This window comes from Hylaeus anthracinus, unplaced genomic scaffold (genome assembly GCF_026225885.1).
Source record: "Hylaeus anthracinus isolate JK02 unplaced genomic scaffold, UHH_iyHylAnth1.0_haploid 3, whole genome shotgun sequence".
NCBI classification, from domain to species: domain Eukaryota; kingdom Metazoa; phylum Arthropoda; class Insecta; order Hymenoptera; family Colletidae; genus Hylaeus; species Hylaeus anthracinus.
In genome coordinates this window covers 14,053,215-14,069,740 of record NW_026535284.1, presented here as the reverse complement: position 1 = coordinate 14,069,740, position 16,526 = coordinate 14,053,215, and the positions used below count along the sequence as shown (strand labels likewise).

General features: G+C 44.3%; 1 protein-coding gene across 4 annotated transcripts in view; it reads left to right on the top strand.

Moving 5' to 3' along the window:
* The first annotated feature begins 2,690 nt into the window (after positions 1-2,690).
* Positions 2,691-16,526, top strand: part of LOC128893463 (oxidation resistance protein 1-like) — a 100,635-nt gene continuing 86,799 nt past the window's right edge. For 2 of the 4 annotated variants that reach the window (XM_054154410.1, XM_054154409.1), the window contains exon 1: positions 12,385-12,659. Coding sequence is in view for 1 of the 4 variants with exons in the window: in XM_054154411.1 (XP_054010386.1) it covers positions 3,269-3,288 (20 nt within the window). In the remaining 3 variants the exon portion in view is untranslated. Of the gene's footprint in view, positions 3,289-12,384; positions 12,660-16,526 lie in introns of those variants that run through there. The other 2 variants (XM_054154411.1, XM_054154415.1) reach the window with 2 other exon arrangements.

Here is a 16,526-nt window from a genome sequence, read left to right as displayed (position 1 = left end):
CGAAGCGGCTATGCTTACTGACGCAATATTCCGTGGTTTCTTTTCTTATCTTATCTCGAGAGTAACACGAATAAAAACTATAGCTATTTTAGTGGGTACTAATAATAACGATTGCGAACGAGCAAATGTGTGAACAGAGCAACGCGCGATAATTCTTTTATCTAGCGTCCCTTCTGTATGACTCAAGTAATCGTAGACTGTTTTATTATCATTCTTTGGAAATGGTCAAAATTCTTATCTATCAATCGGACCTTTAGTTACTAATCGAATACAGTTCCTTTTGAAGAATTAGTCGCAATTACCACGAGAAATGATCAACCCTCATCCCACATTCCTTTAACGAAACATCGAAATTTGAAATCGAATCGTTGCACGTGCGTTGCTATCGCGGACAGTCTTGATACGTCGATTCGTCTCCGTGTACCCTTCTCTCGACGATCGAAAGACCCAGATAACGCGTCACATGGCTGCTGACATTGCAAGATTTTTCCAAACAAAGGCGAAAATAAGACTGGAACGCGAGTTGTCGAGAAACTATTTGCGAACAATACAACGAACGAAACGGAATCGTACGTGGACTCTGCTCTCTGCCCGCAGCTGCGACGAACAAGAGCAAGTTTAACGACGCACAGCCGTGGAACTCGGCGCGAAATGAGTCAACACCCGCTTGCCTCTTGCAAAACGCACGTGCGTTTCGGTTCGCTGTGCAGTTTGGAAACGTGGGAGATAAAACGTGCTCGACGAGTGAATATATGCGTCGTGTTTCTATAGATATCTCGTTAATAAATTCGGTGCGGTTGGCGCGCAAAACAGCACAACAGCAGTTATATGCAATTTCCGTGCCACATACGCGTACACAATATCAATCGACTTGGATTTTCATATCAATAACAATACGCAGTTATCCGTACCCAGACTTGCTCAGAAATTGGCTAACACACCATTGTCGAAACTCAGCGGTATCCATTGTTAGGTTAGGTATCCGCGTTTTTGATTTTGTCATTTTAAAAAGTAAGAGTACGGTTGGTAATCCTAACCCTCGATTGGACGTAGCATACTTTATTAAACAGGAAGTCAACGTTGAAATTGCTTCATCGCACAGTTTAGTATTTATCCCGATTTGTACTTGCCAAGGCTGACAGCGAGGAAGAAGGCAGCGCAACAGCTGATGGAAAAACGGAACAAAGGCATTGTTTCTAGCTGAGAAAATGATTTCTTTGGAAGCGTCGGTGGAATGTAAATAGTCAAGGTTGCTACAATTGCATTAATTCCCTAGAGAGTGTTCGCGCTCGAGTGACACGAAACGTCTAAAGAAAACTTTTTATTCTTTAGATGAAACTAACGGACGAACGTATATACGCGGGATGGTTCGTGGACAACGATGCGTGGGCGTTAACAGCCGGGCGCCAGAATGGAATTATAAATTTTAAGGTGACAAGTTTAAACTTCGTTAATCTCTTTTTAGTATTCATACGCGAGGAGAAGGTAGGGAAACAATGTGTACTGTTTGGCGTGATGTCTAGCCCAACAAACTATTGTATGCAAATTAGTAGTTCTCAGCGATGATATTCCCATCTCTAACGTGCTTTGTCCGCACCATAACCTCTGCGCGAGGATAATAGCAAGAATTTGTGGTCACGGCAAAATATGTATATACAATCACTGTGAGTAAATGTAAATATTCTTATACAAATTTAAGCACTCGAATAAATAACTTGGTATAATGCAAATCGATCAACTTGTTGTAATTACGAAGTGATAAAATAACTCGATGTATCGCCATTTACATGTGATTCACAAACAGGGCAAAAGTCAACGTTTACGTGTCGCGTTTACGATACGAGAAAGTCGAATATTGCTAGTCCCTCGCACGAAAAGGCTTCAGACTATGTTATATGCTATGATTATCGTTGCAATTAGTCACGACACTATCAGGAATGAGTAAGATTTAAGCATGCAGGAAGTGTTTCGGTAGACCGTAGCCATTGTGTGTGCTTAGTCCTACAAGATATCACGTTTAAATGTCACGAGATAAGAAACAGCTTAGCACGCGTTGCATTGTGATTTCTATTTTTTATAAGATAAACGGGAAATTTTTAAATACAACGGTACGAACAGCCTGACTGTGATCTTTGCAGATAGAATGTACTAGAAATAATTGTCTCTCCTCTGTTAATTTTTCATAGATATTTATAAAAAATCGTCTATTATTTTGACAACAGGTTCAGCCCAACCAAGACCATTAGTGCTCGTTCGCAATGATCTGGATTGGTTCCGTTCTGTTTAGAAAATGATAAAGACGAACAATATAATTCTAAATTATTAAATTTCTATATAAAATTACCTCTGCCCAGTTGGTGGCGCGCCCAACGGCACGGATAGGAAGTAATAGGAACTATTTGTTAGGTATCTTTGGGCGGAGGACGCTGAACACAGATTGTAACTCTATTTCGATCCGCTAGATGGCGCCACCGTTCGCTATCCGCCAGAACGCAAATGTAAATTTATATATAAATCAAGATACGAATTTGATTATGCAACCAGTAAAAACTATTTCTTTTAATATATTTAATCATATCTTTAATAATAATTACTTTCGATCGATTTTGCAGGCGCGCCAATTTACCGAGGGGACGTAATCCAGACGCGTAGAGGCACTCGTTTCACCGCCAAAAGTAGCATAAGATGGCGCCACGATTACTCCGCCAAAGAGGAAAGATCGGTCGTGACGTTCCGTCAAGTATCGATGACAGTTCGCCGGGAGTTCTGGTGTGTCTGTAATCGTATTTTCGCCGAAAAAACTGTGGCATTTCCACCATCGCGTAGTGGAAACGTTTCGCGACGTTGGTCCAGGCGAATTTCGGTGGGACGCGCGTGTTGCGCGTACGCGTCGCAGTAGATCGATCGTGCCGCAGTCGTTTCTCTCGCGCCGACATCGAGTGTTCCGGACGAAAGTAGAAGCGAGAGGACGCGAGGGACCCGTAACGAAAGAAATCGGTGTCGCGCACGCGGTTACACGTTACGTTACAAGCACTTGCAATTTTTTCGAACACGAGTGCCGGCTGCTCTATGCCGCCGCGTACACCGCTTAATCTCGCCTCGTGATCGTCGTGGCGTATTTCTCGCGATCCACGACGGCAGAATCCACCGCCAGAATCAGTCGTTTCCCGCTCTACGGAGCTACGTGAAAATACAAGGTGAACACGCCAGGGCTAGAGGGTTTCGAGAGTGTGACGACGCTGCTGGTCAGCGAACACCCAACGACCCGATGGCGGATCACGGCAAAATGTAAGTGACTCTTATTGTACAATTCGTTCGTTCGGATCGATCCTTGTCACCCTGTCTTGGCACCACAGAAACGCCGAGGCCGACTTTGAACATCCCCTTCAAGTCGTCCGAACCTTGCACTTGAATCCGTGTCATTTCTTTTTGCCTTCCCGACTGTCACCACTAAAGTGCATATTCGCTATCGAGACAAGTCTTAACCTTAATCTTAAAACGATTTCGCAATATATTTCAGGAGTGGTTTCGATCGATGCCATTAAATTTTTGACAAAATGAACGAACCCACCGTTCGCAGTAGTATTTTTACCGACGTTTTACCGATACTTGCTGTTCTCGTCTGAAAAAATGTTGAAAATAATTTACTATTCAAAGTTTGTACATTACTCGATAATCGGGAAATTATGACATATTCAAGTGCAAGGTATAGGGGGTATTGGGTGTTTATCGAGCACGACGCGATTTACAACCGCAAAGGCTAAGTTTCTCTCGTCTTGTCACTTCCTATACAGGGTGAGTCCGAAGAAACAGAACACCTAAATATCTCCGTTACATTTCGTTGTACCAAAAAACTTCTTAGGACAAAGTTACACTGTTTTGAAGGGCCACGTGTAACGGTCCGAGGGAAAAAATTTTCAAGGTCTTTTTTTTTATATAAAATTTCAAGGTCATCGATGTTTTTTTGAATGGAATGATACATTTTCGTTAACGTAATGTCGTAGCTGACAAAATAACGAATTCGTCCATGTACTATCGGACTGTCTGGAAAGTCCATGCCGATTTTTGGTAGGTAGTACACGTCTGTTTATATTGGAATGGTTGAAAACCGTGGTGCGTCCCTTAAAAGGTGGAAAGGTCGTGGAACAAGATGGTACCGATATAATTCAATAAATATATATATATATATATATGTATCAAAATTCAAATGTGCCTTTGAATTTTTCTTAAAAATTGCCACGAACTTTCTGGCCAACCCACAATATGACCTACAAATGACCTTCAACCGAGAAAAATGAAATAAATAAAATTCAACGTGTAAGATACATTTTCTTTATTCCAGTTACACAAAATGTTCACGATGTTCGTGATGTTCATGATGTTTATGATCAAAATGATAAGAAATTTATAAAAGAATCCAGCTAAAGATTGCGTTAGATCATAGCTTCTAAATTAATAACCTGGGCCTGTAACGACATTGTCAGCTATTTGCTTTCGTTCTCGTCGACGAGGAGAGGCAGCAGTTTCCTCTCGACGCGACCAATGTTTTGTATCGAGTAGCGTCTCGCGGCAACAACATTTAACCGTTCCCTTCAAAGAACGCGACCTTGCCAGTCGGTGTTTTACAGATTCTCTCTCGCTTTGACTGGCAAATGAGGGCCTCTCTGCCACGACGAGTGGCTCGAGCCGCGGTACAGCTACGAGTCTGTCGTCTACAGGCGTCTGATCGTTCTTTTCGCGACATCGCTGGTTTCCTTCGTTCGTTCGCGTAACGAGTGGCAAATTATGCGATACCTGCTCGTTTCGCACGCGTGACGATCGTTGTATCCATTGTCCGACGCGTACGCGATGCAAGCGTAGTCAGGGCCGAATTAAGGCATAGATTTCAACAGCTACAGTAAAACCCAGGGCGGAGGTACAATTTCACGAATACCGCGGGTGTTGTCGCGGAAACTTAAACGTCGCGAGCTGCGAAAACGACATACGTAAATGGCTTATCGATAAACGCCCGTGACAAAAAACCTGTTTGTTTATCAACAGCATTATCGTCGTAAAATTTATGCTCGCGTCTTGACGCGAGCTAAAAGTAACTTTGTACGTTAACATTTCATACCTAGTTTAAAACGAGCATCAATTTATTTAATCGACTTACAACTTGTCCGACATTTTCAAAAATTACTTTTATACCAAAATGATAGTTATAGTGACAGTTAACGATCGCAGTTTTATTTCGTTTGACATTTTTTCTTCCGGAGAGTTCGTTGATCCCGCGGCATGTGTAGCCTCAGGGGTCTACGAAATCTTAATCCGTCGCTGAGCACATGTATCCCGAGACGTACGGTGTGCTCGTATCAGCGGGCGCGACACAGTGGTGTGGCATCTGACCCGCGGTGAAGGTGAATTACGGCATCGCGCGATTAACGACCAACGATGGTTACTCGTGATACGGGGAGAGTCGTAAATTCTTGCCGGGACGACTTATAGATCAATTGACGCCACTTTGCAATTGCGACGTGGCAGAATCGCGGTACAGGCTAGCCACGAATTCCGTGCTGCTTTCGTCGTTTCCTTCCTGCGTTGTGCTTTTCGAATCGTAGATTCATCCAGCATTTCTTTGTATTCGACCGAAAGCCGTGACTCGAGCGCAGTAGGTTGCCTTAACTTCAAAAATGTTATTATTCCGTTCGAAGCATCGAGACAGAGATGGAACGTATTCCAAAGAAGGAAACGAGACAAACATATCGGCAAACTTCACATTTATTTATTCGAAACCCAGGGTTTTTACCCATCGCCGCATCGAGATTCTTGGTTGCCGATGAATCGATATTTGGTAGCGCAATAGTCCCAGGCCAGGCAACGCGTTTTTGTCCTAGCACGATCTGCATTTATTCGGTGCGGCGCACGTTCGTTCAGACGGTACGGAAATTTCGCTGGCAAATCAGTGGCCTGCTATTTCATCGATCGGTGTTCTCCGTGCAACATTGTTCCTCGGAGAACTTCGGTTCGGCCGATGGAAGAGGTTAAGTTTGTTATTGTTACTATCCAGGGAGGGCGAGATAGATATCAATGGCTGTCAAGCGTAGAAGTTTGATCTTCTTCTCGAGACTCGAAACTTGGGCATAGCTGACAGGCGACTGACGTCGCGTTATCGTTTTAATGGGTTTCTTTGCTTCGCAAGGAGCCGTACCTCGCAAGTACGTAGTAAACCGACACTTATTTATTTACAATTAAATTTTAAACAAAACATCTTTATTTCTGAGAAATAAATGAATAAATAAAGCGTTTCAGGGGGGTTTTAAATAAAATTCGGTGTGTTTTTTTTTAACTTGCGTCAGAGACAATTGTTCTGTACCGTTTGGCGACACTGACGGCCCTGTATTTATACGAACTCGCGAACCCGTGACCACAGACTCTAACGACGGGGGAACGTTTCTACAACTCCACAGGCGCGTGCCGAGTGCCGACGGAAGTTGTCGCTTCACCTCTGAACTGTTCGTATACAGATAGTTTGCGCAATTGCGCACGTTTATCGCGAATAAGAGGCTCGTGGCTTTCACTACTCGATTCTTCGCCGTTGAGTTAACGTCGTTTCGAATTTGTCTCTATATCGATCGATATGATTTGTCCGCGAAGGACTAAGGCACGCAATTTTTATCGACTCGAAACTCGTTCAAAAGGTAAACGGTTCAAACCCCCGAGCGATCTCGGTAGAACGTCCTCGACGGTAACCACTCGATGCGTAATTCTAAATAAATCTCCGGTGTCCATGTACTTGAATCTATTTCCGGAGTTCGGCGAGCGTTGCACAATAAACTTTATCGTGGAATACCATCTGGGCGATTTCATCGTCCATCGCGTCCCGCGGTGTTCGCGGTGCCTCCATCTCGAGTAGGGTGTTACGAAGGCGTTGTCGATGCGCTTATGCTCGACCGCGGAAAGAAAGCGCAGCGTCTTTCAGTCAGCTGCTCTCGTAATTCGAAAACGGAGATAAAGGTTCAAAGGGTAGGAAACGCGGACAGGTAGCCCGGAAGTGGAACGTTGCTAGATAAGGCACGCCTAGCAACCGCGTTACAACGATTCAGCGACGCTGCGTTTGCTCGTAGCCGCAGATTACGGTTTATTTACTTCGATACGAAATTGTCTACCTCGCGTATTCTAGCCAGCGATTAGCCAAACGTTTACGTAGCGACGAGTCGCGCGAATTCGTGTAACTGTACACGCGCGATTGGCGTTTCTTCGCCTCGTCGGTTTCTCACCTGTGCACAAGGCGCGTAAAATTTGCAACTGTCTTCGTCGTATTCAGGCCGCAAACGAGCGAAAAGGGTTCTGGCCGAGAACTCGTTCGCCAACGTTTCTATTAGACCGTAGATAACGCCGTAGAAGTGCAACAACGTCGTCGGATAAACGAGCTCACGTACCGTGAATAATATGCAATTTCTCGTCTTCTAATTGATACGACTTATTACGCAACCGAGACGGACAGTTTAAGAAGCATCGTTACGTGAACGTTGAAGATACTCCGTTTTGATTATATTATTTATCCGTTTAATCGTAGCACGCGACGAAATATCAGGATCGTTTAATCGTTGAACTTATCTCACGGCAAGCATCGAAATCGGGACGTCTCAGGTGTACCGTGTTAATCAATGAAAATTCTTGGAAAGTATTCGTGAAATATATAACCATTATTTTCACCGGTTTATTTAACGGCCGTCAATTACGTTTGATTATCCGCCGTGTTTAGATCGACATAATCGCGTACCGCCACTCGTGCACGCGATTACTATTAATTAACGATGGAAAAGCTCACCGCGAAAGGGGTCGATTCGTTTCGACGTTCTCTGGTTAGCGCCGTTGATTACGAACACCTGCGCGCAACTATCGATCCCGAATCGATTTGTCATTAGTTTCGGACTGGTATCGATTTAATTATTCGATTAAAAAACACTTGGCAATTTTTAAGCTCGGCCCATCTCCACTTGTCAGCCACGAGGTGCGCGTAGGCGGCCCGATTCATCCATTATCTCACTGTTCCTCAATCTCTTCAGGCTCGTGACCCTAGGTTTCATAATTACGTATTGAAATCGGGGGTTGAGAACCTGTGAAGTATTCGCTCGAGAATTATTCAGCACGGTGCCGTAGACCGACGCGTCTTTAACGAAGTTACCGTCCCGCGATAGAATATCTCCTTTTTTTCAATCTTCTAATAAACTTTGCGAGACCCGCCCGCCGTGAGAAGAGATCTTAATTACTCTCCTGCAATATTCCGAGAACGTCGTCAACGTTTCGAGCCATTCGACCATCGTTCAATCTATACGAAACGCTTTCTGGAATATTTTCATATATTTCCTCGACGTTTCTACTCTAAACAAAATTTTATCGTTAAAAAAAAAACAAAAAAAAAACAAAAAAAAAAGAAAAGAAAAACTGAGAAAGAAACTTGCTAAAATCAATTCCGATAGGTAGAGTGCACAATCCTCCGGACGCTCGTCGAGTCCGCCATTGCCTTTAATCTCGTCATCGATTGGATCCACCGAGCTCCACCTGCCGACTAGAATTTTCAATTCCCGCTATTTGCAAACCGCGTTCGAAAATACAGCGCAGAAAAAGGAAACCGTCCCGCCTTAACGATCCTCCGGGCTGAAACGAGCCTCCAGATTACGCTAAACGATTCTGTTTCTCGCGAAATGAGAAAAACGCCGAAGCGACCTGAGGGACGAAGAGTGGGCGGGGAGCGCGACGAAGCCACCTATCGAGCGGACGTGAAGTTCGGCGAACCAAGAATTAAAAATAAAAAAGAAACGGGAGTAGAGTAAGAAACTGGAATATGTGCCACGGTAAGAGATATGGGTAAAAAAAAAAAAAAAAGAGTAAAAGGAAAAAAATAAAGGAACATCGAGAAGGCCGTCTCTAACGAGAACTCGAACGATTTTCCATCGGTTTTCCAGGCCGACGAAGGTCGCGACCGTACCTCGGAAAACGAGGAAATACCCGCTGTTCCTATTTTGTTCTCCGCGTCTGACTCGCTCTGTTTAGTCGGTCGTGCGGTAGGGATGCAAAAGAAAAAAAAAGATAAAAGTAGGGGCGATGTCGGTTGACGGGGAAAGGGAAACAGAGTCACGGAGAGAAATAATGAGCCAGGGCGTTGTTGTTATTACGTACGTGTTGTTGGCCGGGTTCAACGTGTCTGGTGAGCATTGTTTCCTCTTTCAGCCGGCAGCGTCAGCTCAAGGACAACGCGAAACAATGAGATCGCGTATCGATTCGCGACATTCCTTTTTCGCCGTTTTGTCGATAACGTCGTCGTCGTTGTAGCGCGCGAAAAATTTGTCCAAACGAAGCAAGACGAGCTAGAAATTTTCTAGAAACGGTTAGACGTCGATGGAAACCCCAGAAGTCGTAGGGTTAACGAGAGACGAAAATAATTGATAAATCCTCGCTTTTAAGGATTCCCTCCGAGGACGATATTTTTTTCCAAACACGGCTCGACCCACGGAAAAAGTCAATATATGCCTCTTAGAGAGAGAGAGAGAGAGAGAGATAGGCGGAGGGAAAGGAGGGAAAAAGCCAATACCGAATAGCGGCTCGGGATTAATAAATCCTCGATTTCGAGAGTCCGTTGCTCGAACGTGCACCTTGAAAAATGGGATACGCTTAACGGGCCGCGATACGTCGAAATAGGTCAGTGGTGACAAAAGGATCGGTAAAAAGGGAGCAATGGCGTGTCGTAAGGACGCGGCCTTGAAATTTCCACGGCCTCCAACCGATAGGTCGGGTGGTTGGAGAGCCTGATTTATGCGACACACGGCGAACGTCAAAACACACTCTCGGATCTTAATGAATCGTATCGTGTAACGAAACGTCTCGATTGCCGCTCCGGGGACACCCTGTAGAAGGGGATCGGAGAGGCCGTCGATACTGAACGACCTTGCAGCATCGACCAACCCTCTTGCTTCTCCTCTTGCTTTTTCGACTGTACAGGGTGGACCGTGGGAATCAGCGTTAAGGGATGCGAACCCTAGGAGGGCCTAAGAAATTTTTCTTATAAATAACGTTACGACGTACATAAATTCTCGATTAAAATTTCAATTTAAATCCCGTTATTAATACGTACATATATCGGTGTCACGAATGCATCTCGAGAAAACAGTACGGTCCATCCTGTATACAAAAGCATCTTCGTTGACTGCGCCCTCGCACACCTGTGTCACTCGCTGCTCCTCGTCTATCTACGCCTTGTTCCTCCTTCTTCGGCCTTTGTCCGAGGGAAACTTATGATCCCCGTGGTCGATTTCCGTGTAACCGAGACCGAACTGGCAGCGTTGTTGACCGTAACGTTATCGACGACCGTCGATGCAAACGCTCGGTCAATTATTTATTCGTTAGCGTATAGGTGCGCTCGGTTTACGAACAAAAGAGAAATATGCGAACCGGTCGAAACCTGCACGCGCTGCATCGGCGATACAAATGTTTAATACGTTTTGGTCGAAACGTCGATACGATAAACACACGTTGCAACTGTCGGAACAACCAGGACAGGCGGATCGGAACGACCTGGATTCCGATTTTTAATCGTTCGATTATTTCCACCAAGTTCGACGCTTTTCCTGTTCTTCGGTCTCTTTTTTTTCCGGTAGCACGATCAGGCGAATCGGAGCGATTCATTCGCGAACGGATGCGGGCGTGTTTGATCTCCCTTTCGACGGAGAAACATTTTTCGTTTCGGTCGAGTGGATCGCCGAAGCGCATTCCGAATTCAAGGGAGCCGAGCGACGAGAAACGAATTCGTCTCGATGGATTTACGTTGATCCGTCGAACTGCGTTCCATTGTCGCGTAACTATCGCTAGAGATGGTTTTGTGAAGATTTATAAGGGACATTCCCGAATTTAGGACCTAATCAAATTCATACCAAGCGTCTTTGAACGATGATAGATAAAATTGCAAGCCAATTCGATTCGTATGCATATCGTAATCATATGCATATTGCACCAGGATCGTCAATCGTCTTATATAAATAAAATTGAAGTGCCTGTTGAAGTGTATAATTGAACAGTCAATCGAACACGAACGACATCAAATAAATAATATTTCACGCTAGTATTAGATAATTCGTTAAGCAGAATAAAACCAGTATGCAAACGATTTATTTGCAAAGAAAAATCGTGTAAAATATTATCCGTAAGCACGGTCGATGCTTATGTAGATTTTGCTAAATAAAGGGAAAGTTTCAGTGTTCGTTTCGATGGTTCGATCCGTCGCGTCGCGACGTTCCTTTTTGAAAAACGGCGAAAAATGTATATGCACGCCCACGGTATCGAACAGAATTTTCTTCGTACGGCTTTCAAACGTTTCCCCTTAATTCCTGTTCAATGAAAATTCACGTTACCGTGAACGGTATCGTCAGCCCTTAATCGCATCAAGGTTTACTTCCATTGTCTCGCGAAGCCACGGGAAATATTTCACGGCGCATAATTTTCAACGAATACTGGGTCACGCGTTTCGCGAGAAAATTCTTCCGCGGGACTCGAAAAAATATTCGCGAGCCGCAACCATGAAACCCTGGGAAGAAATATCGCATCGGATTGAAATAGCGCGAAATTGGAAAAAATAAAATAAAAAAAAAAAAAAAAAATTCTAATAGTGCATTTTACACTTTTACACTCTCCACTTTCCACTTTTCCAATTTTAGATCCACCTCTGTTAGTTCGCTCCGTAACTGGAACGATGATTCGCTTGCGGTATTAAACGAATTCTTTAATTAGGCGTTCCTCGTAGAGCAAACGTCGGATACGCGTACGATATCGCCGATTGCTACTTTTAATTGCTCGATGATAATTTCGTGTCCGAGACCAGGAGTTGGCGTTTTTAATTCGCTGGAAGCTAGTTGGCCCGTGAACGTGAGCAGCGCGATAGAGGTGACAGGTGTTCTCCTTGAAAAATGTATACGCTGGTAAAACAATAGCGGGAAGTTCGTTTCTGGTGACATCCTGTGACACCTTCTATGTTCGGAGTATGAGACACCGCTATTGGGAGAAACACGCGTTACACTTTAAAGAGTAATTAGTCCGTCGGTAGCTAGTAAGGACAGATTTGTGAGATTCGCGAGATTCGCGCGGAGGTACACGATTTATCGATTATTATTCGCAGTTTGTAATACAGACGTTCGAAAGTTGCTTGAACGATTACGTAGCGCTAAGGTATTGTGCGTTTTGGGTGCGGACCGTAGGCGGCGAGAAGACAATGGCGAGGAGGAGTCCATTGCAGGTAACATCCTATGACACCGTCCGTTCGCGTCACAGAGGACGAGAGACACACGGTGTTAGGGGGTGGAGTTTCTAGGTGGGGTGGCAACGGTATCCTGGGGGTCGCGAGGGTAGCTCGGCCGCCGACGACGGGGGGTGGAAAAGGTTGACTGGGCGGCGGAGACAGGGAGGACTGTGGAGGGTGCGCGATTCTATCCCAACTATGAACACCGGTGAAACGTCAGTTACCTCGCGACGATCCTTCCGCGAGGACTTTACCCTTACCCGTGCGGATTACCGTGTTGTTTCGCGATTAGGCTTGTTCGACGCGTCGCCTGTCGCGATCGGAGAGTGTCGAACGTGCTCGCAGAGGGTGCGAATATCCTCGAGTCCTTTCCTCGATCTTTCGTGCTTTGGTAAGCTCGACGCGACGTCGTAAACAAGAGCAAAAATATTCTTTTTCCATTATCGCGAAATAACGGATGTTACGCTGTTCAGTCCAAGTGCTCGGTGCATTCGTGCAGTGTCAGTCGCTGGCGATATTTCCATCGGTGTTTAACAGCTAGGAAACAAAAATTTCTACCTATTCCGTCTTACGGGACAGATTCCCGCCAGAAAACGGTCGCGTGTGTGTCCTACTTCGATTCTTATCTGTGTCTCATCATTATTTGCGGTTTGTACTTTTCCGTCGTTGCATAATGTAATTATTGGTCTGAAAACCAGAGGCACGAGAAACGTTCGAGGTGTTCTCGGAATCCTAACCTTCGAAGTCGAACGTTATTATACCCGTCTTTTATTAACCATCGATCGTTATAAAAGTAGCCAAAGCAGAATGACTAATACGTCCCACGCGTACGCCAAGATTTTACAAAACCAATTTACTTGACAACGAACCGTCGCACAAAAGAATCCTATTCCGCAATATTCGATCGTTTTTACACGTACAATCGTCCATTGTCCGATTCTACCGCAATGTTTCGCAAAAATCGCGTACCAGCCGAAGCGAATGAAAAACATGCGCGAAAATTGTGGAACAATTTATCGGTGGAACTCGAGCGGGATGAAACACTGAATAATAATCGAATTTATGTAGCCAAGGGTTTCGAGCCTCTGCGAGAATTAAGTGTGTTCCCTGAAGCATTCTTTTCTTTCACTGGAGAATTTCATATCTCCGGCGACGCGGTAATTGAATATCGGACGACTCTGTAAACAATTTTTTAATATCGGTCGGAAACTGTTGACTAAAAGAGCGAAAACGCGGGGTATGAAACAGTCCCATCGTTTTTCTCCAGAACGAAATTGCGTCTGATGGCACGGGTGCGCTGTATTCAACGTGGGACGTTAATTTTCTTGGCCGTTTCGTAAATCGAATTTCTTGCTCAAAGAGCGCTGCGAGGGAGACGCGGAAAAAAGAGTGACGCGGCTGGTATTTATATTGCGTTCTATGAAAACTTGGTATCCCGTATAATCAGTATCCAATAAAAGCACCGTCGGAGCGCGATTAAACATTTTGACGTCATCGGTAACTTGCTATCGAATAGTATTAGATAAATTCCGTAAGAGGGTCTGTGGGAACGAGAAACACTGGTACGTACAGGAATAACGGACACGTCGATTGCGATGACAAAAGAGCCGCGTATTCGTTTGTTTGTTTGTTTCGCCATAGAAGAGACAATTTTTTATTTGATTAAAAACGAGAACAAGGTAAAAGATCGACACCTGGGACGCGCAGCGTCGTTCCTGATCGTTAGATAAATGTATTATTGAAAATTATAAAGTTCTATAATAATAAAAGGTCCTGATTGCACAAGAGTTGTACGCGATTCGTGCAAGAAAAGATAAGTGTACAAGTTTACGCTTAGGGTTCATAGGCAAGGTTATACATGCTGTTATTAACCTAACCTCGATAGTATACCGTCACAACTCGCCGACGTTATTCGTGATCTGGGTATAACCTGTGATGATTATGTTTTGTACGTCATAGCTGTTACGAATTAATTGAACGCGTTGGTCGGACTTGTCAGAAACGACGTTGTTCTATAACGATCGAAACGATCGTACTAGTCCGTCGGTGTTAGGCGAAACAAGTGTTGTTTTAGGGTGGAAAAGAGGTCGGCTGCACGAGGCACGTTTAAAGCGACGCTACTTGGCAGCAACGCTCGGAGAATTTAACCACAGGATTATCGCGTTACCTTGATAACGTTAATTAGCCTCTAAACAACTCGGCTCTGCCTGGACAAACCATCCCTTAGCTGGAATTTGTGTCCAAATAACGAAATTTGCTCGTCTGACGACTTAAACGTGATAAACTCGTGGATGGATCCCCGCGGATGACAAAGGACACTCGTGCAGCTTCGTTCTTCGACGTAAATCATGCTTTTTGTACTTCGCACGACAAAACTACGTCGACACGTGTCTGACCCCATTTTGTCCCGGGGCAAAGCAAACGAATCGTTTTCATCTCGAGTTTGCTTTTGCCCAGGCTCGAACTACAAAGCTTTCGCGTTTCCTTTTTCAACGAGGATTATTATTTTCGCTAAAGGACTCTCGGAAGCGTTCCTAGGATAATTAAGGACTTAAGGATTACGCGTTTCGATCAAAGGAATCCGATGGTTTTTATTTTCAGAGCTGGCCTTACCGGCTGTATCGGCAAAAGCGTTTTATTTATGTAATCCTCTGTTTAAATTTAATGCCCCGACGATCTTATTTTCGTCCATTCTTTACTAAAATATCAACTCGTAATCGGTTAATTCGCTCGCCTTATGCGAACACGGCAAACAAACGGAAATTTTCAAGTACGCTCCGCTAACGGTATTAAAAATTGTCCGTCCTCGTTGACTCGTTGATCGCTCGAATCGTTTTATTCGCCTTGACGCGCAGAATATGGTCGTCTCGTGGCTCTTTTATCGTCACACTTTTAACACCCGCCATTTTGCGCGCGCCGCGTACGCGTTTTAGTGTCGTTGACTCATTTCGCCTGGACGTCAAATAAACCAATCGATTTAATACCGGCTTCTATTTACGTAGTTTGAATGTTACGAGTCCGTAGATCCCGCCTGAAAAAGGACCGTTAAAAGACGTTATGGGGAATATTATAATAGTCGAAGAATAATGTTTCGATAGTAAATTTCATCTTATCTTTCGCTCAGACGATATTACATTAATTTATTGTAGTTTTCTCAGGCTTAATTGCTATTATGAAGTTTCCGACGGTGTTCCGTTGTTCTCCTTCTTCGAGACAGAAGATATAACGAAGATAACAACTTGTCCGATGCGCCTGGCCACTCCTTGGTATTTTCACTCGGGCTGATGTTTGTAAACATTCGTGTTGTTATAGTATTACCAGTTACGGCTAGCTCTAATTCGTCATGGTCGATTAAGGATTGTCAGATTCCGTGTCCGCGGTAATCCGATCGCAAGGAAACGATTCAATTTAAGAATTTCGACGGATGGTCCCGACCGACGAGGCTCGTCTGCTCCACTGTCCGGGAAACAAAGGGACTCTTTTCGTTCGTGCGTCTCTTTGCTGATGCAACATTCACGAAGTTACTTTGACACGTGCCTGCCCCAGTCGGACTAAATATTGTATAAAACGGAGCGCCGGAATGGCGCGTGGATAATCGTTGGCAATTCAATTTTCAACGCGGTAAGCGCACCGTTAATTTTTTTTGGACTAGTAGCAGGTCCATCGATTATCAATACACGAAGCATTGGTAGGAAATTTCTCGTCGTTCGATATAAGAAAGCGAACCACAGTGGAAACGCGAGCAATAAATGTTAATAATATTCGAAACAATAATCTGGGAGGACTAATAAAGATTGCTCTCGTAAATATTCATCGCGATGTAAAAGAAACACGTACTCGTAATTGAGCGTGAACAACAAAGCGGTATGAAAATTTTTCAACAAGCGTGTACCGTCCAAATTATTCATAACGTTGCGTTGTTCCGTTCTCCACTTAAAAACGAATACAGGAATGGAATCCCGGTGGCATCGGTTGAAAATGGCAAGCTGCCCCGTTACGTATCATTATTATTATTTTTTCCCGCCGCGGAATTTATTTTCTGCTTTTAGAAAAACGCGTCGATTTTACCGTCGAGTATGATGGACGACGAATTAAAACGACGGTAAAATTTTTGTTCGCGGTCAACGAACGTGACTTTCAATTTGGACAGCGGTTTGTCCAGAAACGATACGGATGGACGAATAAATGTTCAATTCGTGGGACGTTTAGGACAAAAACAAAAAAAAAAAAAAAAACAAACAAACAAAAAACAACTCGT